The 25,779-nt window shown below is 37.6% G+C and overlaps 1 protein-coding gene across 4 annotated transcripts in view; it reads left to right on the forward strand.

The window, feature by feature from the left end:
* Positions 1-1,058: 1,058 nt before the first annotated feature.
* The window catches only part of smoc1 (SPARC related modular calcium binding 1), a 58,614-nt gene continuing 33,893 nt past the window's right edge, over positions 1,059-25,779 (forward strand). For all 4 annotated transcript variants that reach the window (XM_028438704.1, XM_028438703.1, XM_028438707.1 and 1 more), the window contains exons 1-3: positions 1,059-1,459; positions 21,032-21,197; positions 22,619-22,723. In XM_028438704.1, coding sequence (XP_028294505.1) covers positions 1,358-1,459; positions 21,032-21,197; positions 22,619-22,723 — 373 coding nt within the window. In that variant the 5' untranslated portion in view covers positions 1,059-1,357. The remainder of the gene's footprint in view (positions 1,460-21,031; positions 21,198-22,618; positions 22,724-25,779) is intronic.

The raw sequence follows: 25,779 nt of genomic DNA on the forward strand, positions 1-25,779 counted from the left end.
TCTTTTTCCACCTGAAAACTGTGGCCCACTTAAACTCAAATTGGTCCATATTTGGCCCCTGAACTAAAATTAGTTTGACACCACTGATTTAAGGTGTCTTGTATGGAGGTAAATTTGTGTCTAAAACATTTCAAACAAAAAATAATAATAATTCAATCAAAGAAAAAAAAATAAATTCAAATGCAATTATTTGGGTCTCAAATATTTTTGTTGCATTTGAACACTTTTTTCTTTGATTGAAGATATTTATTTTTGATTGTAAAGTTTTTTTTTTAAAGTGTATTTTTATTATTATTGAATAATAAAGATACAAATCTACCTACACTAACGGTCAAATGTTTCAGAACTCCACACTTTATCCAGTTTTTTTTTTACTGAAAATTATTAAATGTATTGTGTCATTGCACTCTGAAATGAAAGCATAGAACAAATAAGAAATGAAGGTGATAAAGAAATGATGGAATCCATGAACAGTACTGTTCACCTGATGCTCATGAGGGTCTGGTACCACAGTGTGTTCTAACACTGCTTTTATGCAAACTGAGGGGGTTGGAAGTAACCAAGAAAAGTTAGAACACCTGAAGGAATCAGTAGCACCAGCTTTCAATGCTGATTCAACCTTCATTGCTGCAGAACAGCGTAACATCGTTAACCCACTACGTGTTCTCTGAACAAGGCCTATACAGTATGTATCATTCTGAAATGTACATTATTTTTCAGTTTTGGGTAACCAAACCTTTATTTTTTTTACCTCTGTCTGTTCAGTACTTATCTTTGTACCATTTCAAGCTATTCATTGGACTTAAATTACAATAAATAACTGTAAAAATCATGGTGTTCTAAACTTTTGTACATAATAAACCAGCACTAGTTTAAAGTCTTACTGACTGTCCAGCTGCAGCTCAGCAGCAGCACGAGCTCTGGTAGAGTGGGGCGTGTCATCCTTCAATCTCTCATCGCTCATTGGTCCGTAGGACTGTCAATCATCATGACCACACCCTCTCTCCTCTGCCTTTAAATGAAGCTGCAGCAGCCGCTTCAGTAACCTGTGGCTTTAGCCGGAGATTAACTGTGGCCATTGATTCCTCACGTCACACCTGGTAATATGTGATTAGCACTAAAGAAAGTTATTTGAATGAAAAGCATTATCAGCGCGAGTTTTTGTGTTTAGTTTTTCTTCCTTTTTTTTAATTTTTAATTTTTAGTATATTTTATTAATTATTATTATTATAGTTGTTTTTTTTTGTAGTAATCTTCTCTCCACTTTGCTGGAGCGCTGCTCGTCGGGTTGACAGACGGACACAGACCGTGTGCGCACACCTGCTGCTTCCTGCTGCGCACACACCGTCTCTCCATCATGTTTGTGTGTGGCTTCGTGCTCCTCACCTGCTCCTACCTCATGGCTCCTCTGGTCCTCCTCTACCTGCCCCAAGCATCGACACAGAAGCCCGGGACACGGGTGAGCACACTGTTCCTCTCCTCTGCCTTATTATGGCTTTCACATGTTACAGTTAATGGAATGTTAATAACAGTTTAATACTGGATGTTATTGAACAGGGATATTCAACTACACATTGCTGTGGGCCATATTGTCGGAATGCTATGGTTTATGGGCCGGACATTCCTGGTACCGTTGCTCTCGTAGTGAAATGACACAAATAGTGATGTCCTGATACAACTTTTTCATTTCTGATATGATACCGATATTGCAGCCTTGCATATCAGCCAATACTGATATTGATCCGATATCAGCATGAATCATACATACTTTAATATTATTTTATTTTTTTCCCTCTCTTTTCTTTAATAAAAATAATACTTATTTTGTAGTCTGGAATGTTAGAAAAGGCTTGATCATTTATGTTACTCAAACAGAGAACAATAGTCAGCAACAGTATGAGAAAAACTGAGCCATTTATTATTAACCAATTGGTTACATCATTTTTAACCTTCAACATAATATCTACAGTATTCTACAATTGAATATAATAAATAAAAAAATGAATTGAAAAATAAAAAATCGGAAAATCCAAAAATTTTAATCCGATATTTGTTTTCAAGGTTAATATCAGACCGATATCCGATATCGTCATCGGATCGGGACACCCCTAGACACAAAGCATCACATTTATCGTCACAAATATTTTTATTGAACTCTTTCAATTCCATAAACAGCACCAGTTGGATTTTTGTAGAAGTGATAAAAAACACAAGCGGCTTCAAGTTTAATTAAATAATAATGACAGCACCTGCTGGTTAAAAAGTGCAAGAAATAAGTAAACTGAAAATGGCTGTGACTAAAACATCCACCCTTCTCACAGTTGTCGTATCCAACAGAGGAATTCCCTTAATAGAAGATATTACCTGTTGTTTCACTTTGTTGTCTGTTACCACCTCATCGACAACGGCAATTATGCATTCTTTCACCTTTTCCGCATTTGTGAATGACTGTTTCTTTATGGTGAGTATCCATGCTGCTCAGAGAGGAGCTACGGTTGCCTTCTGCTGCAGCGTGCAAGTGCGGGAGAAGATTGCTGAGCCTCGTTGGTCGTTTAAAGCAAGTGTTATCAGTTTTGTCTGCTGAGCATCTGAACCTATAATCAATATCACAGTTGGCGTGGGAAGTGCCGTCGGACATTGTCGCTTTTCCTTTGAATGTGCCATGCCTGCTGTTTATCTGAAGCACCTTTCTATAATACGCGCTGTAAACAGCAGTGTCGGAAAAGATCACAAATTGCTGCAATATGTCACAAAGTGCCGTGAAGTGTAGCAAAGCTACGTGTGTACAGATCTTATTGGATATTAAACAGTTTATTCACTAATAGATAGATGGGCCACTGGCCGGTTGAGTTTGAGGAATGGGACGATTTTGGCCCGCGGGCCGCCAGTTGAAAAGCACTGTTATAGACTGATACAAGCCCCAGGCTTCTCTTAACTCTTGTTTTTTTAGTTGTTCCATGAGTGATAAAGGTTTTATGCATCAGAATAGATTTTGGCAGACTTGAAGGTAAATGTGAAGCAATAAGATGAGAACACTTCTTCTTTGTTCATGCTCCATTCATTCAAAGTATGGAGAAAATGTATTTTCTTAAATTTGTTTTGGGTTTGTGCGTTTTTTTTTTTTTTTTAGGTTCTGATAAATATTCCAAATGTATTCAAATTAATGTTATTTTTACACTATCTGTTGTTCATAATTGTTACTGTGTTATGCAGAGGTGAAAGTAATGGATTACAAGTACTCACGCTACTGTAATGGAGTTGCTTTTATACATATATTTAAAAAACATTGATTTTACTTGAACTTAAGTATGTTTTAAAAGGAGTAAAGTAATAAGTTACTTTGCTACACCCAACCATTACTGAGTAAATTATTATTATTTTTTGTTTTAAAATGATCAATGGACATTTTGAAACTACAAAAAATGAATTGACTTCATAAATTTAACTATACTTAGAGCCTGATAATTTGTTTTATTTTGAATTGAATTAATTGGTATTATTTTATTTTTTTAAAAAAAGTACATTTTGACAAATATTTTATACATATGCTTTTGTGGAATTTTTTTTTTTTAGTTCCAATTGTGTAAGATCTGGTCTTCTTTTTTAAGTTTATACATGAGATGTTTACTGTATGCAAGGGAAATGTGGCAAGATTTATTACCAAAAATAAATTAAAGTAACTAGTAACTTTTACTTTGAGTTCTATTTAATTGAGCTATTTTTTTTTAACTTGTACTTGAGTACAATTTCAATCAAGAAACAGTACTTCTACTTGAGTAAGATATATCAATACTCTTTATACCTCTGGTGTTATGTATTGGTCTTGGAGTTTGATCTTAATTTAATTTTGGCTGAATAATAACTAATAACTACAATAACAACTACCTAACAAGATGACTGACCAAGCATGCAGGAACATATATACATAGACCATAATAGCATCCTAATATTAACAATTATTAAGATGGAAAAATTGCATACAATGTAGATTTTTACATTTTATCAGTGCTTTGAAATTATTAGTTGTAACAAAGTTCAATTAGCAACAAAGCATTGACAGAGCATCCATAAAACAGATATACACTTTATTTTTTTAAATGAAAACCTTTGCATAAAGTCAGAACTTATCATATATCACAATTTATTATATATAATATATTTCTGGTATAATATGACAGTTTTCAATAACATAACATTTGATCTTTTTTCAAGATTCAAAAGCAGATCATTTTCTAGTTTCTTGAACCCATAAACTACACCATGCTAACTTAAGCCTGTATTACCCATGTTTAACCTAAATAAAATAGCTGTAATAGATCATCTAGCATCTTTTTGGTGTTTCCACTGCCCATTTATAATGCAATGTTTTCAGATTTTACTCTCTCGAGAAGTGGTTCCTAAACTTTTCACAGTCCTGTACCCCTTCACACCTTTAACCTGAAGCCATACACCCCCGTACTTAATAAACATGTCATATAAAATGTAAAGTACAGCAAAATTTCTCCCTGAATTTTACCTATCCTATTGAGGAATAATACATGATAATAATAATAATAATAATAATAATAATAATAATAATAATAATAATAACTAGAATATTTGCATTTCCTGAAGAAAATGCATGTTGTCCTGCCTTAGCTTAGCATTAGCGTTAGCTATCCTTAATTCTAGCAATAGCATTAGCCTAACAATAGCAGTAACCTAGCATTAGCCTAGCATTAGCAATGCATTATCTTTAACCTAGCATTAGCCTAGCATTAACATTAACCTAACATTAGCATTCACTTAGCATTAAATTTAACCTAGCATTAGCCTTGTAATAGCATTAGCATTAACTTAACATTAGCTGCACTATTTATTCTATAGTTTCTAATGTTGTCATAAAGTTTTTAATTTTCATTCATGTACCCTCTATGACAATTTGCATACTTGAGGGCACCCGTACCTCACTTTGGGAACCTCTAGCTCAGTCACTACTTTATGGTAGCGCTCCTTTACAAACTCCTGTGGCACGAGGCAGTCAGAGAGGGAAACAACTGTGACATGAAAAAGTGAAACATCGTAAACTCTGTAATTTGTGGTGAGGAAAGGGTGGGCGTCTGACTCACAGTTCAGGGAATGAATAATCCAATACCCTCTTACGTATTGGAACTTTTTCAACATCTTTACACCATCATTGCATCACAGAGAGAGTATGTGCCTCATCACGGATTTAGTTATTTTCTGTACCACTACAACCAGTTGTATTCTTGTTATTCAGAGCGTTTATCAGCAATAAAACATGGCTGCTCTGCTCTAACGTTACAGTTTAATAAGTTGGAACTAATACCAGCTCAGCTGGGGACGCAAAGAAGTTCAGGTCGTTAGTTTGTCAGTCAGAAAACAAATTGGAACAAATAAATTCACATGTATACAGAGTGTTTAGAGACTCCAGTTTACACTTACAGACATGCTATTAAACACTAGATCAGTGGTTCTCAAACTGTTGGCTCAAGTAATTTATTACATTTATTAAGTACCCCCTTTGTCCAACTACAATGTTTTGCTTAGAAAACTATTTAAAAACAACTATAGAGCATAGTGATGGAATTAAGTGATGACACACATTTTAAATAATCTCATGTTGTAAATAAGAGGAAAGAAACAGGATTTAGTGCAGTGGTTCCCAACCTTTTTTTGATCGTGACCCCATTTTGATGTCAAGATTTTATGGCGACTCCAAAGATTTTTTTTTTACTAGAAATTCTTGTTTTTGATCATGTTTGAGCTTATATATATATATATATATATATATATATTGTTTAAAATTGTTTAAATAATAAAAAAAATAAAAATAAAAAAAGAATCATATTTAAAGCATTTAAAAAATCTATTTTAATTTTTCAGAAATTTTAGATGACCACATTTAAACTCCAGGCAACCCCACATGATGTCCCGACCCCAAGGTTGAAAAACGCTGATTTAGAAGCAACTGATTAGATTTATTTCTATAGTTTTTATCATTTCCAGTTATCTTACACCACTTCATTTGTTAATTTTCCCTCTCTCTCTCTCTCTCTCTCTCAAGTACCCCCTGTAGTGCCATTGCCTACCCCTAGGGTTACCCGTATACGAGACTACTGAGAGAACAATAAGCACTTGTCCTTTGAAAGTCCGAGTCGTCTTTTCCTTAGTAATTATCATCAGCTCAATCTGATGCTTCCTCATTCAAGCCACAGCTGTACCTGAATGCTTAATACTGTAGTAGGTAGTTGGTTACAGGTCAAACATCCTCATTGCGCCGAGAACATCTAATACATTTGTCAAACTCAAGGCCCGGGGGCCAAATCGTGACCCTTTAGAACATCCAATTGGGCCCACAGGAGAAAGTAAAAACGAAAGAGAAAACATGAATAAATCTTGTGTAATATTTGCAGGGGCTCACAGTTTCCCGGTGCCTATATCACATGATGGTAGTCATTTTTATTGTTAAACTGTTGAAAAACCTCAACATTTTTTTTTTAATTTTCCTGAAATGATTACATAATGTTTTCCTTTATTAAATAGAAATTGTTCACAATAAATATAGGAAATTTAAAGTGAAGATCCGGTTGGGAATGATATCTGTCACTTATTGCTTGGATATTGTTGGTTTATCACATAAGTGCAAACTAGGGCACAATAATGTTGAAATTACTCGTTTTCCTGCATAAAATTTGTGGCCCACTTGAGATCAAGCTGCTACATAATGAGTTTGACACCCCTTTTCCGATTTTGGAAAATAATCTAATTGCAATTTTTTCCCTCAATATTGCGATTGCGATTTAATATGCAATTATTTTTTTCAAGGGCCTCTCGTCGTGTATTTTTCAATGAACACAAACAATAAATCAATCTGTTTCATAATACACAATTTCAGATTCATTTAAACTTTAAATAAACATGAAATATACATTTTAAAGCACAGATTACAACAATAAAGCAAACAAATCTGTGGCTTTACCTCTTCAACATATCTAACTAACTACACCGTTCATGAAACATGTAGGAGAACTAATATCTGCTTTAACCAATAGGACAGGTTCAGGTGGTAGAGGGTCGTCTTCTGATTGAGAGGTTGGGGGTTTGATCCCAGTACCTGACTATGTGTCGAAGTGTCCTTGGGCAAGACACTGAACCCTAAGTTGCTCCCAGTGGTCGACTAGCGCCTTGCATGGCAGTCCTGTCCCATTGGTGTGTGAATGTGAGAGTGAATGGGTGAATGAGCTGATATGTAAAAGCGCTTTGAGACTGCTTCAGTGTGGTGATAAAGCGCTATATAAAATCTAGTCCACTAGTCCAGTCCATGTTTTAGGTAAATCAAACTCCCAACAATCTAAAAAATAAATTATTACTAACAAAAAGTTAAATTGCAGCCTTTGCGATTAGAAAATTGCGCTTTGTGATATTGCGATAATATCGCAAATATAATTACTCATTCAGCCTTAAAGCATATATTATTTTATTTGTATAATTATGTCTTTTGTTTGTATGAAGGTCCAACTCTACTCGTGCTCAGGTATTTTTGTTGGGTTTGTGGGTTTACTTGTGATGACTGCTTTTGCAAAGGATAGAATAGGGCTGGGCGATTTTGCCTGAAAAAAAAACTCAGATTTTTTGAAGAAAAATTAGAGTTTCGATTGGATTTTTGATTTTTTTTAATGCACTTAAAATGGACTACAGACATCAGATACAGTATATTGTCAAAAGTGCAACTTTATTGCTGTGATTGTCTTCGAGAGTTAAAATACATAAAACAATCCCAAAATAAAAAGTAAATGAGTCTCTGTTATTCAACTATTTCAAGCTTTAACCCAGGTTTAGGCAAAAGTGCAACAGCAACTTCACAGTAGCTTCAGTTTGGGTTAGGGTTAACTACATATTTTATAACATAACATTACAATTAAAAAAATTATATACTCTTCCCTAAGCATCTCAGCAAAGTGCATATAAAAAATGTAACATGTCTGTGGCACACATATAGCCTACTCAAAGGGTAAACAAATGTAAACAAAAAGGGGGCGGGCTCACATCGGAATGCGAAAAAGTCAGAAAAAACTGTGGTGGGAAAAAGACAAAATATATAAAGAAAGAAAAATGTTGAACTGGAGGTCTGTTGCAGTTGTAGCTGCCTTAAGTAAGGTTGGATAAGTTCCATGGTAGAGCTATAGCTGGATGTTTCATGTTCAAGCAAAATCATTTATTTTTTTGCCAGAAAAGTAATCCTGCCTGTGCCTACAACGCTGTGCCTTGAGCACAGGCAGCATACTTTGGTGACAGCATCAGTGAAATCTGTGGCAAAGCTGCCAAGACTGTATCTGCTTAACTTTAACATGTGAAAGCAGATCCTGGTTCAAAAGCAGGAAAGAGTTTTTTTTTATTGGTGTGGGGTGGATCACAGTCTCAGTGCAGGTGTGAGGTCTGCACATGTGGGTGAGCATAGGTGCAGCTGTCCTAATGGTTAGCCTGTGCATTCTACCCATGCTTACTGAAAATTAATGTGGATAACCAAGAATAGGAAACTTTTTTTGTTATTAAACGTTTAGATAAAGATAGAATCTTTTTATTACACATTATTATAGATTGAAAATTGTTGTACCAAACTTGAAAGTGTTTTGGTTTTCGGTCTTAGTTTCCTCATTTTTGGTTTTTGGTTTTGGCCAAGAATTTTTTATTCAGTGCATCTCTAGTTCAAAATCTTGCACTATTTGTTATGGTTTTACTAGAGATCATGTTATCCAATGACTAATAATACATGCAGAGCTTAATCTGAAGTGTGTTCCCTTTCAGTCGATTAACTCGGTACAACACATATAGTATGGGATGTCACACCCCTGCGTGGCCTACTGAAGAAAACCTCTAATCACGCCTTGAAGGCAGATGATCTGTGATGACGTAAATGAGGCTCCGCCTGCCTCATGAATATGCTGTCATCACAGTCATCCTTCAGTTCTTACGCTCTTCACCTCGCTAAGAACACCTCTACCGAGTGGAGCTAACAAGCTGCTGCTAGTTAGCTCTGTCTCTGCCTTGGCTACTGCCTACTTAGAATTAGTTTAACTGTGGTGTTAGCAGCTGCTAACACCAGAAGTAATCTCCCAAGATTTCAGAGTAACCTTCCTGTTTCCATAAGTCATCTGGAGCATATGAATATAAAATCAATAACAATTGTTACCTCTATTATATTTAGCATGCTTGGTCCGATTTTAGCAAGTTTAATAGCCAGTAAAGTCATAGAAATATGGAAAAACAATGAAACAGAAACAAAACGGCAAAGTGTAAAATAACGCTGAAATGGGTATACCCTGAAATGGAAATATTCAAAGGGAAAATCATAGGATCTACAAATGTGGTGTGTACTAATGAATGTATCGCCATTAATATAACCTTAAACTCTTTTCATTTTCATTTAACCACAAAATGTTTGAGGCATTTTCCCAATCATGTGTACAGTCTAGGAAAGAAAACAGGAAGTACTTATTAATTAATATTTCCTAGCTTAATTATTCCTGCTGTACTTTGTTAAAAGCAACATTTGTTAGCCATGAAATGAAATGTTTATTCTTAAGCTTCGAATAAAATGCAAACGCAGTTAAAAATTCAAAAGCTTGAACTGAAACTACTGGTTTCAACCACCCAGGTCCAAGTACTCTGACTGGACAGTGAGACTTGAGCAAGATGGTCTACTTACATTTTAACATTATTGACATAATTACCTCTAATGAAGCAAATGCAAATTAATTTAATGCCCCAGGCTTGGTAAATCAGATCTTCTGCTCATTGATCATCACAGTTTCTCTTATCTCTTCATTTGTTTACAGAATCCTATGATGATTGTATGTTATTTCCAGTCTTTTTTCATTTTTGTAATTGTTTAATGTATAATATTTTGAATCTATAAAACTAGTGCATTAGATCAATTTTTGTCCAGAGGTGGGCCCACAATCAAGGTGTATATAATGTACTTTGCCTACAGACACTTGTCACGTTTACATAGGAGCTTTAATTCCTCTTTAAAGCGGAATAAAAGTTAATTCTTCTTTAACCTGACCTTGTAAACAGTTAATTCTTAATGCTAATGTAATTTTGAAATTAAACTTAAATCCAAATTAAGTGGCTGGTTTATTCCGATTTTAATTCTGAATGAGATAATTTCTCTTTCTTGTAAACACTTAACTTGGTTAAAGCCGCTTTATGTTAATTCGGATTGTTTTGCGCTTGCGCGACTTGCGGTGATAACGCGCTGGTGACGACATAATCCAAGATGGTAGCGGCCCGGATTTCAGCTGAGACTATTTAATAAGAGCCTTAAAATACATGGATATAATGAAAAGAACAAATGGATGGAAACATAAACATGCCGACTTTCACAGTGACTTATTAAACACACATGGAGCTCGGTAAACGTAATAGGCTTCACCGGACGGCAGGCACTAGGACCCGGAGGCGGAGTAAATGCATCCCGTACTGCATTCACAGGCTGTAATATCACTAGTTTATCATTTTACCTGTTGTTAGAGCCACTATCTTTACCAGGGAGCAAATATTTAATCCTGGAGATTGTTTTCCAGAGTTTTACTGGACTTTTTACTTGTAATTAGTTCCTATCTCTCTTCCGCTCCGCGGTCCAAACTGAAACCCTGTGTTATTGTCCAGCTGCTGCTTCAAAACTACAATCAAAATAAAGGTGAAAACAGTTCTTGTGTGGTCTTCTGTGTTATAGACGACAATAAAAGGTTTGTTGTGTGTTTCTCCCGACAGGCGTGATACATCATGTTCACCCCCTGTCCAATCAGAGCCTTCCCAACCGCCTGACCTAAAGCGGAATTATCTAAAGACGAATAAACTGGTTTTCCATGTAAACCTCAGTTCTGGAATTACTATTTCCATGTAAACATGAAGCATAACACTTTAATTCTGAATTATAAAACATCATGTAACCATGGCCATTGACAGCATTCAGTGTCATTGCAGTTGCAGTTACAATATTTGATCATTTCCACTAATCAACTATTCTTTTATTGAAGAAATACCAAAATCACCTGATGGTTAATGACACACAGATGATGTAAAGGGTCTTGTATGTATGTTTTGAGACATGTTGTTGCATTTCTTTGTTGTTAGTGTGCCCGGCAGAGGAGTTAATGAAGCAAACACATGTGAGTAGAGCTGGCACACAGAGCTCTGACACACACTGATGTAGCCAAGACAAATGAATTCATCTTCCTTTAAAACAGTGATGTCATTCATGTTGAGGGGCATGTTCTCCTAAATTCAATTAAGTAGAGTGTTGTTGCAGTGATCTGATTTATATCTGATTTAACCATTTCACATGATTTCATATCTGAATAAGTGCTGGACTTGAGTTAAGCTATTTTAGGATGAACTGAAGGAAGAGAAATAATATATTCTTCTCCAGATTTAGATTTCTGATGAATATTTGTTTTAACATTTGTTGGTTTTTATTCTGTTATCCCAACCACTTTTCAATCTTTTCATGTGCTGCTTAGCCTGGGCTTCTACATAGACCACACAACCTCATGTTTCAAATATTTATTCATGTTGAAATCTAAAACAATTTGCAAGCATGTGAACATGTGGATTTTCGTTTTTTCTGTAACAGTCGCAAATCCCATTTGACAACATACATATTGTAAAATGGCAATGCATAAGATGTCTTTCTCTGATTTCTACCACATTTCCCCCCTTGGGGATAAATTATGTCTTTTTTTTAATAGTGTGACAAAATCCCTTTTATGCTCAAATCAAATGTGGCCTTAAAAGAGCATTTTGCAGGGGGTGTTTTGGCATGTAGATTTTTTGATAATGCAAAAAGATTAGTAGCTTCTAATCAAAAGTAAACCACACCAACAGCTCAAATATCAACATTTTCATTTGCACATTGTATGACTTATATTGTAAGTAAGGCCACAGCGTGTTCTGGTCAGATTTTTGGCAGAGGTGAAAGGCTGATGAGCACAGCCGGGAAGTGTAATTTGTAAACTATTAGCTTACACATGTTCCTGTAAAGGATGTTCTCCTCTAAGTTCAATCATAAAAATGTACCCACATGTTGCAGCTGGCATGAGTGCATGTGTAAAAGATGTCTTGTATAAAATGCCCTTCGGTTGATCTTGGACAAAGTGTAAAGTCCATCCATCCATCCATCCATCTTCAAACCCGCTAATTCCCGTTTATCGGGGTCGCGGGGGTCTGCCAGTGCCAATTAAGTGTAAAGTCTAATCCCTTAAATTAGTTTGGAGTGCCACTGAAAACTAGAATCATTACAAAAAGGTGCTGCAGATATAAAAAAAAACAACAAGCAAAAAAACTATGTTTTTAGGTACATCTCCACATTTGCAGAAACTGTGAGCTCAATTTTAAACACACAAAATAAAAACATTATACCTCCAGTTATCAAGTACTTTAAAGGGTAATACCATTTTAGTGATGTGATTTTTTTAAAACTTGTATCTGGTGGATTTTTCCTTTCGTGTAACATTGTGTCCTTGAAAAGAATGTGGTACCATGGAAAGTTTTTTTATTTTTCCTTTAAAGTGATGCCACATTTGTCAGGAACAGTAATTTTTGGGATGAGCTATAGATCTGAATATCTTGGCCACACCCAAGAATAATTTGCTTTGTCAATGCCAACAGCTTTTCTTTGTCTATACTGACTGTTGTTATGAGGGAAACTGATTGGCAGCAGCTGTGAGCATGGGCTCTACTACAGCTGCTCAACTATCTCATCTATTAACAGGCAATAATACTCAACTGTGAATAATGAGAAGAGAAAGTTCCTGTCATGATGGTCAGTAGGCTTTACACGATCAGGAAATTTGGGCCAATCACCGATCAGTGAGTTTAAAAAAAATGATAACCGATCACCGATCTGATCATATGAATTCAGGTTTTTTTTTTTAAGTAACGACTGAATTCCTTCGGTACTACCTGATACAGATTCACGGAAAATCAAATTTTTTTCAGGACCTAAACGCAGCCTTGTGACTGTGAGGGAGTGGAAGAGTTGAAGAATTTCTATAACATTTGTTGTCAGAGTGTGTGTGTGTCAGGGGTTGAACTACTACATAATTTTAAAGTTCGACTCTATGACTAGTTGATGACGTCACCAAGAGCCGAGCGGCAGCCGAGTGCCGGTGTTGTGCCAAAATCTGTGACCGGAGGTGGCGACAGTTCCAACCCCTGCAGTTTCTCGGTGGACATTTATTCCCCCTTAAACACATTTGTAATTCTTCTCCAGTCTGTATTTACTTCACCCACTGGAATGTCATGTATATGGGGGAGTAAATAGCTACGAAGAGGTTTAGCACTCTTTTTCTCAACCGCCAAGAAGCCACAGCGGTCACAGATTTTTTTGGGTCACGGAATTTGGCACAACATCGGCTTCGGTGAAGGAAGCCGAAGCTACCTTAAAAACAGCCCAAACAATGTCTAAACGCCGGGGCTTAAGCCTCGGGGCTTACCGTGAGTCTACGGTAGACGAAGAAGCTGCAGGGGTTGGAACTAGGGGTGGGCGATATGAGAAAAATATCATATCACGATCACGATTTTTTTCATTCAAATCATTTAGACTATTTTAAAGTTATTTACCAATAAAGCAAACCAAATAACCTACTTAAAATCATCGCCCTAAATGGAAAAAATGAATAATAGATTATTTAAGACAAGGTAATTATCAATTTTTTTTTGTATGATGTAAGCAATTCATCAAACTGGTTCCAAGTACAATTTACATCAAACAAAAAGGCTGACAAGTTATTTTAGTCACAGTCTTTTTACTTTGTTTAACTAAAGTGGTGTAGCATTAGCATTAGCAACACTTGCTACATAACAAGGCAACATATCAGTCTAGTGATTTATATTTGTTATTGAGGTAACACACTCATTAATAAAATCCTACTTTAATCAGTGTTTGAACGCCTCATTTCACACAGTTTAGACAATCACATCCTTTACAAGATAAAACGTTACTGCTTTGGTTACATTAGGCCTGGGTGATATGGACCAATATTCATATCTCTATATTTTTCCTCAAAATGGCAATAGGTGATATAAACTCTATTTATTTATTTATATTTTTTTCAATAGTTTTACAAGAAAAACAATGGGTTAAAGTCAGTGGAGAAAAATGCCAATTTATTATTAATCACTAGCAGCACAATAACAACATTTTGTGTCACTTTTGACTTTTTCCTTCATTAAGACTGAAATGTGATTAAATTATGTAGTGTTGCTTTTTTCAGGACAGCTCTGAGCTGCTGAAAGTAGTTTTTAAAGTAAATCACATTCAGGACACTGTCTCTTTAAGAATGTGGAAACAGCCCCGTGAGCTACAGCAGCAGCAGATCTCTGCTACAGCGCAGCGACAGAGTTAGTTAGAGAAGAGAAACACATGCGGTGTTTTCTCAAACATATTACAGTGTTTCAACACTCAGAACTGATAGAGTTTAACAGACAGACAGACATCTGCACTGAGCCTCTGACAGACAGCCGATAACACGGAGGAAGCAGCACAGCTAACTCTGTGTGTCCGTGCATTGGGGGAGTGAAGCGTAATTCTGCCGTGTTTAAGCGCTTAATAATCTGTAATATCTGTAATGCTGACATGTTGACTAGCAAATGATGTGATTTGGCAGAGAAAAAAACATTGGATGTTCTGTGTATGGACGACAGACATATGACACAGACACGGCACCGCAAGGGTTAAAATGTGAACTACAGACGGTTCTACGATCTCCGTGATTTGGGAGATCGTCGTCATGTTGAAATCCTTAACGATCTAATATCGTCATATCGCACACCCTTAGTTGGAACTGTCGCCACCTCCAGTCACAGATTTTTTCGGGTCACAGATTTTGGCACAACAGCAGTCTTTCTCCACTAACGGAGCGTCTGTCCTGCGCTGCTGATGTTTTCCAGATCTGCTCAATTCACAGACATGTTACCACTACAGCTAACGTTAGCATGTATATTAGCCATAGTATCTGCCTACCAGCTGCAGTTTGAGGAGAAACAGTTGATGTTGTGCTGCCGTGCTCTGCAGGCGTACTAGGGGTACCTTGTTTGCTGTGTTGCACCGCCATCTTGGGCAAAAGTCAGGTACTGCGACTAGTCAACGTTGTGTAGACAGAGCCGCGAGACAACACTAAAGTTGACTAGTCAGCTAGTCTGTTCAACCCCTAGTCTGTGTTGGTGCATGGCCCTTTAACTGCACACTCGACCGTGTGTGGAGTGAGAAAGCGTGTGAGATCGGAGCAGATCAATTATCAGCTGTATGCCATTTTTAGTGATTGGCAAAATAAACGTTGCAGCTGTTGAATTAAACCGGAGTCCCATGGCATGCTCAATGACTGCTGTGTAGCAACTACAAGAGAGATGGAGATGAAGCTGTGGAAGCAAACTACACTGGAACTACATGAAGCCTCCACTAGCATTAGCATTAGCATTAGGAGCAAATACACATTTACTGACTATGTCATCGCAAAACCTGCTGTTGCTTATAGTCCATATTCACAGGTGTACAGCGGAGGTGGGGCGCATACACACACACACGCGCTTCTGTGTCCACCACCGCCCCGAATGAACAGAAGTGTCCGCTATGAAAGCGAAAGTAAACGAGAGGCATAAAATAAAGGCAATATTTTTAAATATTGAGTTAGTTGCGCTTTGAATGCGTTTTCATTGAAGGTTGTTTTGGAGCCTCGTAACGTCCATGAAATCTCCTCCTGAGAGACTTCGCTGCAGGAAGACGGATGCTCCAAACCTCCTTATAACACTCTACAGTATATTCCTTTGTTGTTTGCTGTGGCAGTAATAATTTATTAAGTATAATGCTAAGAAACGTCTCGGCCCCCTCTTCTGTCTACACGTACTGCGCCATGTTTTCTTGGAGAGAAGTGGTCATGTGACCAGGTACGTCACGTCATGTGACCAAGTACATCTGTGATGTGTATTTGCGGAAAAAATGTTTCCATAGCACTTTTGCGATACATCTCAATATTGAAACGTCTTAAACTCCTCCTCATGAAAGCGTAAAAACTTTTTAGAGATATTTGAGGGTTTTTTCGAAGTTCAGGTATTTCCATTAGCAGTTTTTATTCAACTATTTATTTTGCACATTTCCAAGGGTAATGAAAACCCTGCTAAGTTTTGTTGTGTTGTTTCCTCAGTCATGCTAACCGTCAAGTTGCACGTCACAGTCATATGAGGTGTTGTGACACACTCCGTGAACTAACTAATTAGTGATTCCGGTCGCTTCCATGGAGCCACCATCAACCCCTAGCTTTAAGGGTTGATGGTGGCTGATGGTGGCTTACACAAGGTATTTGAAGTTCAAGTTAACATGGACTTAAGCCATCAGAATTTATTTATTTATTTATTAGTTTATTTGACAGGGACAGTACACATTTCTGTAAATGTGTCCGTATTTGCTGCAAAGCTAGTTTTCAACTGTTGTCCCTGGGCAAGGTGTATAATGCCAACAACATTTATAAAACATATACAAAATTTTAAAAGTTGAGACTACATACTTACATAGCATAGCATTTGTTCATACAATTCATACATTTGAACGTTCGTTCTGTGACTTGCACAATAGAATAGAGATTTTAGTGACCTGAACCACCATTTTGTTTAGTTGCATGATTTGCCAAAACACCAACTACAACTCGCAAGTAACTCCTGGCTTCTCTAAAATGACTTTTATAACCCTTGAAAGACAGGCCATCCCATGAAGACAGTTTCTTCCTTTTGGCAGTATTTAGGAACCTTAAGCAGTCTTATACAAATTTGTCATCAAGGCTTTTATCGAACAGTATTGTACTACGTAATGTAATCCTTACCTTATCTCTACTGTGTGTCAAGATGGAAGCGATTTCTTCCTATGATGTTAAAAACTTTGGCAGTATTTTTCCCATGTGTCCATTGGGAGTTGTGTTTCACTTCTTCTTCACTTGTATTTGTGTAGTGTTTTGAGTTGGCTTAAGGATTTTATGGTCCTCCAGCTGAGAAATGTTGGAGGGTGTGACGTTGTTTATGTGTCAATATGGGGACTTGAGCTTGTAAAATAAAATAATCTATGGTCAGGTCATGGCTATTACATCACTATTCTTTTCCGGCTTGTTTTGTTTGACTAAGGGATCAGAATAAAAAATCCAACCAATCTAAGTTATCTCTATTTCCTTAGGTCATGAAATCATTGTATTCCACAGGAATTATATCTCTGGGTTTAAAGTGAAAATTATTCCCTCTTTGATAAATACACACCTCTCTTTGATTTGCTGCCTTTTGGCCAATGATGTAAAATTTTGCATTTGTTGTGCACAGAGGAAGTATTAGGTAGTTTCTCCTTACAGCCAGAAACAGTTTCTGCTACTTTCAGCCACGTCTGTTACTAAGCAGACCTTGTAATAACGGCTGTTATCCTTAAGGCTGTTTAATTTAGACACTTTGTTTAATTTTAACTTTATGATGTCAAGTTGCTCCCGATTCCAACCATGTCTTGCATCACCGAAGTGGTTCCTTGCTTCAGGAGATAAGACAGGTCCTGTCATCCCAGTTAATACTGTACCAGCTGATTGTTGTCAAACAGAAACTTGCTCTTAAAAAAAGGGATTGAAGATGATGCACATGGTGCTTGTTGCCATTGCAAAGTAATTTGTATTAATTTGAAGTGCCAAGAGAAAAGACTGGAAACAGCATGTTCAGTTTAGAGCTGTATGGCAACTGGTTAGTGTCGACCTGTCCCAGTCCATTTTCCCTGTCGACTGCTGGTCCAAAACCCGTATAAATGATGATCAGACCGTGTTAGACATCCATCAGCTGTGGCGACATTGCATTTGTGTTTTTTTGTTTTTGATGCAGTTTGTTAATTAACACTTTTCTACAAGTTGGAGTTAAGATTGAATGAACATGTATGAGTGTCTTAGGCTGACCTTCACACCAAAGTTCAAAGTATTGGCAACAAACACAAGATGCCTTTTCAAAATTAAACAGCAATGTAGTTTATTATAACAGTTTATCAACATGACACCTTGAAATCTTTTTTTGTCGATTAAAAAAAAAAAAAGATTAAAAAGAAAATGATTTTTTAACCTCATGAAATAGTTGTTTTGCAGAGATTTTGTTTTATTTGAGTATTTGTTTGAACTTGTGTCTAAAATGAAATGGCATTTTATTTTATTTTAGTGTATTTTTATGTTTTGAATTAAAATTATATTTTGTATAGTGACTTGTTATATAAAATTCCCTTTGGAACTTTAGGATTTGTATTTAAATATCCCTGCGATAGATGATAATAAGCTCATGATAATGATACAATATTTTTGGAAAGAAAAAGACAAAAAAATAATAATTGTAGTGACATGTTTAGGTTCTCTCAAAATATCTGTCAAAATGTTTCAACTATTGTAAGAGTTTCTTCTTACATTTTTTTGAAAGTCTACGAGCTGGGCCATATGTGGGCGAGTCAACAGGTGAATATTCCTGCAGTAATAGCAAAATATTGTAATGCTACGTTAGTTTTTAAATCTGAAAACATGTTGAAAACGCTCTAAATCCATCCAGCTCTCACAAAAACTTTTTTAAGAAGGGTTTTGGTTAAAGTTTTCTTTCTAGTAGCAAATGACCACTGTCAAGGTTTTCAAAAATAGATGTTATTGTCATTATTTGAGTGAGTCACACTTTCCCTCTTTTCACCAATTCTTTAGGAATGATTTAGTCAAAGACTCTCAACCATAATTTGGTAGTCTGAATGATCTCCTGGTTTTACCTTTACGGGAGTCAAGTCTGTGGGTGGGACATTATGACTAAGAAATGTGGGAAGTTAAAGAGAGAACTGTTTATTTCCACATAGATAATGCTATCCTAAATTCTTTGATTTAATGCGTTATTATGACAGTGGGTATTGCTTTCATTAGGGTTGTGAGTCAGTAATAGGGAGGACAGGTTAGTCTACTGGCAGTGGCCTGACTCTTGGTTCCCAACATGGAGGAGTGGCCAAAAACACCAAAGGGCCTTATTTAGGATGGTTTGGATAGGGATTTGCCAGTTCATCAGTTTGTCATAAAGACTATTTATTTTATTCAGCACTTTTATTGCATTCTAGTCCACTTTGAGGGGCTCTTTCTAGAGGTTTCATGAGTCACAGTTTCTATGATGCACACAGTTGTCTGGCCTCACTCACAAGGTAAAAAAAATCAGTCAGTGTCTCACTCCCAGACCAGTAGCTAACAAATGCAACTCATGCTTATGTGGGAGGTGGGTTGGACAGGGTGGTAGTGTGTTTCAATACAGTGGTAGTTCAACAGGCTCACAGTGAGACACACTTACCAATCATTGCAAAATAAACCTGATGATCTGATGTGACACGTTGGCCCTAATATAAGTCTGTGAGTGCCTAATCTCATGACGTATCAATGAATATGGCATATCAACAATTTTAGCCAATCTCAATCCACCCACAAAAGAAGTTTTACTCAGATCTGTAACAAACTTGGGTCATTCTATGTCATTTCAATGAATTTGCAGTCTATCCCATTCACTTCACTTCACATTTTTACCAATTGTTATTTAATTGGCACACTGTACATTTTTAGTTTGATCGGATTAATACTTTTTGAGATATTGCCAATTTAGTGAGGGGGGTATGTGTCGATTTTTGTGCTTCCTTTGTTTTCTTCCATTTTCATCTTCCAATATCTCAGGAACTACATCACATAGGAAAAATTAGTTATAGTATTACAGCGCCACCTACTTTCCCAAAATATACAAAAATATCTGCTATACATTCTATGTGGTCGACATGCCAGCCCCTCAAAATTGGAAAAAGGTTTATTGGAGTTTCAGGCCTTCAGTAAACAACTTTGCATATGCCTCAGCTCCTTCTAATTTGATCAGCTTTGAGCTATGTATATAGACTGTTCAAATCACTAATGATTAGTCACTAATATGCATTGGTTCTTGGGTGACAGTCTCTTGAAATCTGAAAAAATACTTTTTTTTAATTATTTTAATTGGCCCATAACTGTATGTGGGAATGTAAGAAAAGTATAAAGGTTATCCTTTCTAGTTTGTTCTGATATAAAATATTTTTTCTTTATGCGACTTCTTCATTTTTATTTTGGACCCTAACTTAAAATCCTTGAAATGAGGCCATTGTAGCTTACCCCTGTGTTTTTCACTAGTAACACAAAAAAGATATAAAAACCATTGCATCAGAAAAGCATTTGTATATACTATGTCCAGTCGTCCACCAACTCAATCATGACACACCATTTGGCGCCGCTACAATCTAATGTTTAGATCACATTTGTTAACAAGAAATATGCATCGAGGCAAACATGTTTGAGAAAAAAATGCAGTTTTGTAGAGTTTTAACCTCGATCATATTAAGAGGTGGTTATTTGATTATAGCCTTAGATCATCAGCAATGCATGGATGGAAAGTAAAGCATTTTCTGATGATGTAACTTTTCCATTCAAGACCTCATCCTATTTTTACCTTTCAAAAGATCTTTGGTTTTGGATTTTACCAGCTCTCCACTAATTACTTTAGACGGGTAAAAAACGAAATAAACAACCCAACAACATCCATTTGCACACGATTCCTACATGAAAAATGATTTAATTGTTCTCTTTGGGTTTTGTGTTTCTAAGAAAAGTTTAACAGCACCTAAATGGCAATTACTTTGAGATGGGTTATAACATTGTGCAAGCTTTTCCTTTAAGTTTAAGAAAGAAACATTGTCTACTTTAACTGGCTGATGCACACTACTGGGCGCTGACAAAAGACGAGAAGAGGGAGACTTCCCAGAAATCCTTTACCATTGAATTTAAGGTAGAAGGAATAATCACAATGGTAAATAATGAAGCTATTTTTAGAGATTAATCATGACTGAAATTCTCAGGTCCAGCTCAATGCAGATTTAGCATTTTTTTTTTAAATCAGAAGAATTGGGGGAATCTGTTGGACTTACATTGTATTCTAATTGCAGTGGCTGATTGGAGACAGAGACAGTCACTGTGGGGTCATCTGCTCACGCACACATGGGAAGCCAGTGTGTGGTTCAGATGGGAGGAGTTACGAGAACGGCTGTGAGCTGCAAAGGGCGCGCTGCAGAGATAAGACACTGACTCTGGCACACAGAGGCCGGTGCAGAGGTGAGAGTTGACATTACGAAACCCTTCACGCATTTTCGGTATCCTTTTAAAAACCGTCTTTTGTTTATAGCAGAACTGAGTAACTTTTTCACCTTAATAAATCCTTCTCATAGTCCCTGTGAGGGTAATACAAGTGTTTATGGGGTGATTGGGGGGTCTTTCATTTCCCTCTGCTGTCTCTGGCCAGAAAACCACGCTTGGAACTTTACCTGCCTCCGAACCGGTGCCAGTCTTGCAGCTCTGTTCTTGTTCTCGCGGCAAGACGTACTGCTTACGACAGCCCAATACACACTAATGCTAGATTATGACCATCCCCGTGGCTGCTCACGGTTTTCTACAAATTCACTCTCAAACTTATATCATGGCGGAGCCAGCAAAACAAATGCAGAGAAGACCTTTGTCTGAGGAGGGGAGGAAAAAGAAACAGGAGTTGGATTATTCTATCCTTCTACCGTCTTGGGAGAGCAGAGGTGCGCATGTAGCTGTGGGGTGGGGCAGGCAGCGGGGGGTGTGGAGTGTTTACGACAGTGATATAACCAAAAGGGACTATTAGGGGGAGCGCTAAGCGCAAGTTACTTAGTTCTGCTTTAAAAACATTTGAGAAAGTAACATTTTCCTTAGTTTGTGTAACAGTTTTTTGTCAAAGATAGTTGATTTGTCCAAGAGCCAGACTAGTTAATAACTATTGCATTGTTTACAAAAATTGTCACTACATCTATAATTACAGCCTTATATGAATATGTGCCAAAACTCCCTCTCAGGTAAGGGTTCACCAACAAAGCACATCAACACACTCCCCTGCAAGATATAAAAAAGCTGTGATTAATCACAATGTGCCATTGTGATCAATTAAGAGTAGTTCCCTGACCCACATTTCTCCACTGATTCACTCTTTTCCTCGCTAACCAACACACCACAGTGTTATGAAAAAAGGAAACTGAGATTTTGAAGAAAACTTAAACGAAAGCACGTTCAAACATAGATTTAAAATTTCACACTGGTTTTGATGTACTTTAAATACCTCCTGCTTTCAATTCTTTGTTATTTATTTATGTATTTGTTTGTTTTTCTGTGAACAGTCTACTCAAAAAACAAATGATGAAATTTCTGGTAATATTTGAAATGGGATAAGGAACAAGTGATTAGATTTTGGGGATGATTTACCTCAATATCCTGAATCTCGATCAGTTTGAACGATAAACAAACCCCTATCTCTCATATTTGGCGAAATTTCCCAAAATAATTTCTCAGTTCGTAATTAACCGATTTTCAGGAAATTTGACTCAGACATGTAGGATTGTTTCCTCTATCACTCCACCAAGAGGAGTTTTATCCAGATGTGTGGTGGATATGTGTGTAGGACGGTGTTTGTCAAATCTGAAAAAAGTAAATAAAATGACACCTTTTTTGTTGCTCGGCAGGGAAAAGTTGGGTTAAAATAGATCCGCTGCAGGTGGCTGCTTTACCAACAGTATTGGCTCCTTCACCAACCTCCACATCTTCAGGGAGACGTCTGGACCTAAAAGGTAAGAATTGAAGACATTTTGGTAGAAAACAGTACATCAAGTTGTTTTGACTATTTTTTCATTTACTCCTTCTGTTCAGACATTATTGTCTCGCCTGATTTTAGAAGTAGTGACTGTAGATTCTTCAGATGTGGATTGAACATGTATAGAAAGCTTTACTTGGCTGGTTAGATGCTGGACTCAGGCAGACACAGAGTGGTGGTTAAAGGTCATCTTTAATATGTTTAGGCAGGACTTACAACTTCAGGAACCTCTAGCAGACTGGGCAGATACAGACAGTATCAGCTGAGGGTCCCGGCATACTCACGTGGGGTTCACCATCTATGTCCTGTTGGTTTCCTTTACTGTCCTGGGTGTGTCACTCCTGTGGACGAACAAGATTTCCATCCACGGACAGGTGGCAATGATGACCTCTTTATGCAGACGAGAGTCCCTTGCAGAGACAACTAATGACAATTAAAGATGTTAAAATTCTAAGGAAAAAAAGCTAAGGAAAGGAGGATAAATGCTTCCTTTATAACCTCCTTTAGCCTAGGAAATACTGATGCATCCTTTACCAAAGGAGTCCAGATAATGCTGCCCCACAATTGTCCTTTCATAAAAGCCCCACCCCCCTTGTTTACTTTTGGTATATCCGACATTTTCCCGAGTTGCTCTCGTCTGGAATGGTTTCGCGGTGCACGTTAGTGACTCTTTTTGGAGCAATACCTGCACTATATTCTCCAGATCCAGGCAAAAAGGGGTTACAGTATGCTGTGGAGGGATATATTCAACATATTAAAACAAACAACGAAGGGGATATTACAACTATCGAAGCGATTCACCGAGGGGCAGCAGCAGCTCCAGCTCACAACTGACCACAACTTTTTCTTTCATTTTACCCTGTTTACCTATATTTTTTTTATTCTTAGTGTGTTCCTTTATTCTTCTTCAACATGGATGCCCAAACTGCTCTATTTTTTCTGCTGCTTGTGTCTGCAATTTTTGCTATCGTGTCGGGAGATACTGCTCGGAGCCACGGCTCCAATATTTTCACCCGAGATCAGCTGTTAGCTCTCTGTGCTAATGCTATGCCAGCTTATGCAGCGAGACGCGACGCGACGCTCCCCTGTGAACTGAGGAGGAAACGACAGGGATGTCACGCGGGGGCAAAGCACCAAGCAAGGAGGAGAAGATATCAGCCTGTCCTCCCGGCCGTCATCATGGGGAATGTTAGAGCTATCTCCAATAAGATGGACGAGCTAGCGGCGCTAACCCGGCATGAGAAGGACTTCCGGTAGGTGAGCCTGCTAGTGTTTACGGAGTCGTGGCTCACAGCGCTATACTGTAGGTACGTGAATGTAGTTATGTCACCTTATTTAATCAAAATCAAATCAAATTAAGCTTTGTCATTTTGCTGAACATACACATTAGTACAGACAAGATAAGGTTGAAAACATACACATCTCCCATACTACACATACACGCATACTGACACACACGCATCCCGGAGACGTTTTTATAGTTTTATAGTCCATTGTAGACATCACTCCAGTTGTGTTTTTTGGCTTTGGGAAAGGAAAGAACACGACTCCGCCAGCCAAACTCTTGGGGTACCTTGTATCCGACTTGCACAAGTTATGAGCGCACGGCTTCATCATTGTGCCCGCTCTGAGCATGTCGGACCTTGTTTACATAACAGTTGCTTGGACGTATGATTGGAGAATGACTGTTTGTGGGCGGGGTTTTCCGAAAGGTCAATTCCTTGCGGCTACAACATTTAAAGGGACCCGCTCATCTGAGCGTTCACGGAAACTCACAATGTCTGAAAACACAGGACTCTGTAGTTCAAGAAAAATGGATCGGAGACATTTTTAACCACATTATGTTTAATTCAACATTCATTCACCAAGAAATGATTTGTGAGGTTGTACATGTGTATTCCGGCGTGGTGCGCTGGGTCCTTGGCTCCTTGGGGCTTTCTCGGGTGTGTATGGGGGGGGCGATAGCTGCCTCTCGGCTTGGGATCTTGGGGGCGTTCGGGGGGCTGCTTGGCCGTGGGGTGGTCGCCGGGGGCCCCTAGATTGCCCGCTCTTGCTGCTGGCCTGACTGCTTCTTCGGGCCCGGGGGCGGCTCGTGGGTTTTGCAGTGGCGGTTCTTGGAAATACATTTGTCATGGATGCACTGGCCTTGGGCGGTGGGATAACACTCATACTGGGCTCAACCATAGACACGTTGTTCCCAAATACCTGTTTTATGGAATTTCCACTCACTTCTTCCTCTGTTCACAGCCACCACCATTATTCCTAAGCCGCACACTGGTCACCAAACTGGCTTGATAACACAACAATAAGCACAATATACACAACCACAATTTCACATCGCATCACTTGAAACCTATCGACTACTCCCCACCCATTCCATTTCCTATCTTGTATCCCTCTTCCCTGTTAACTTCCCCACCCCCCTCCACCCCCTCACCTTGGTGTAACACTACCCTCTCTTTTTTACATCCTCCCTTTAATAAAATATTTCTTACCCTTCCCTAGGGAGGGCTGGTGATGGTCACAATTATGCAATGAAATAAATAAATTTATTTAATTGCAATAATAAAATATGCATTGCTGTTAAAAGATTGCACTTCTTGTAGTGTTAACCTTCAACAGCATGTGCAGACAAAGGAAAAAAAAAAAAAAAAGTACATGTGTATTCCTACAACATCTTGCATTAATGTAACAATTTCATAAAATCATACTTATTTTGGATTAATGTTGGTTTCTGAGTGGAAGGTGAGTGTGAGCAGCCATTCTCAATGTGACGTTTTTTTATTTTCACTTTTGTTCCTCGTAGCCTGATAGCCTCTTTTCCTTGGATTTATATTCAAACACTTTTAGTATGCCATTTTTGGAATTGTGTAGTTTTTTTCAACATGGTAGACGTCACTAATACAGTATTTGTTGCTGTCGGATTATTACATCATCTAGTGGAAGTGCATATGATGGTCAAAACAAACGTGATAGCCTTTTCCTAACTCCTTTAGGACATCTCCTAACACCTTTCCTTAACCCTGTGAATAA

The sequence above is a fragment of the Gouania willdenowi genome, chromosome 22 (genome assembly GCF_900634775.1).
Source record: "Gouania willdenowi chromosome 22, fGouWil2.1, whole genome shotgun sequence".
Taxonomy (NCBI): Eukaryota; Metazoa; Chordata; class Actinopteri; order Blenniiformes; family Gobiesocidae; genus Gouania; species Gouania willdenowi.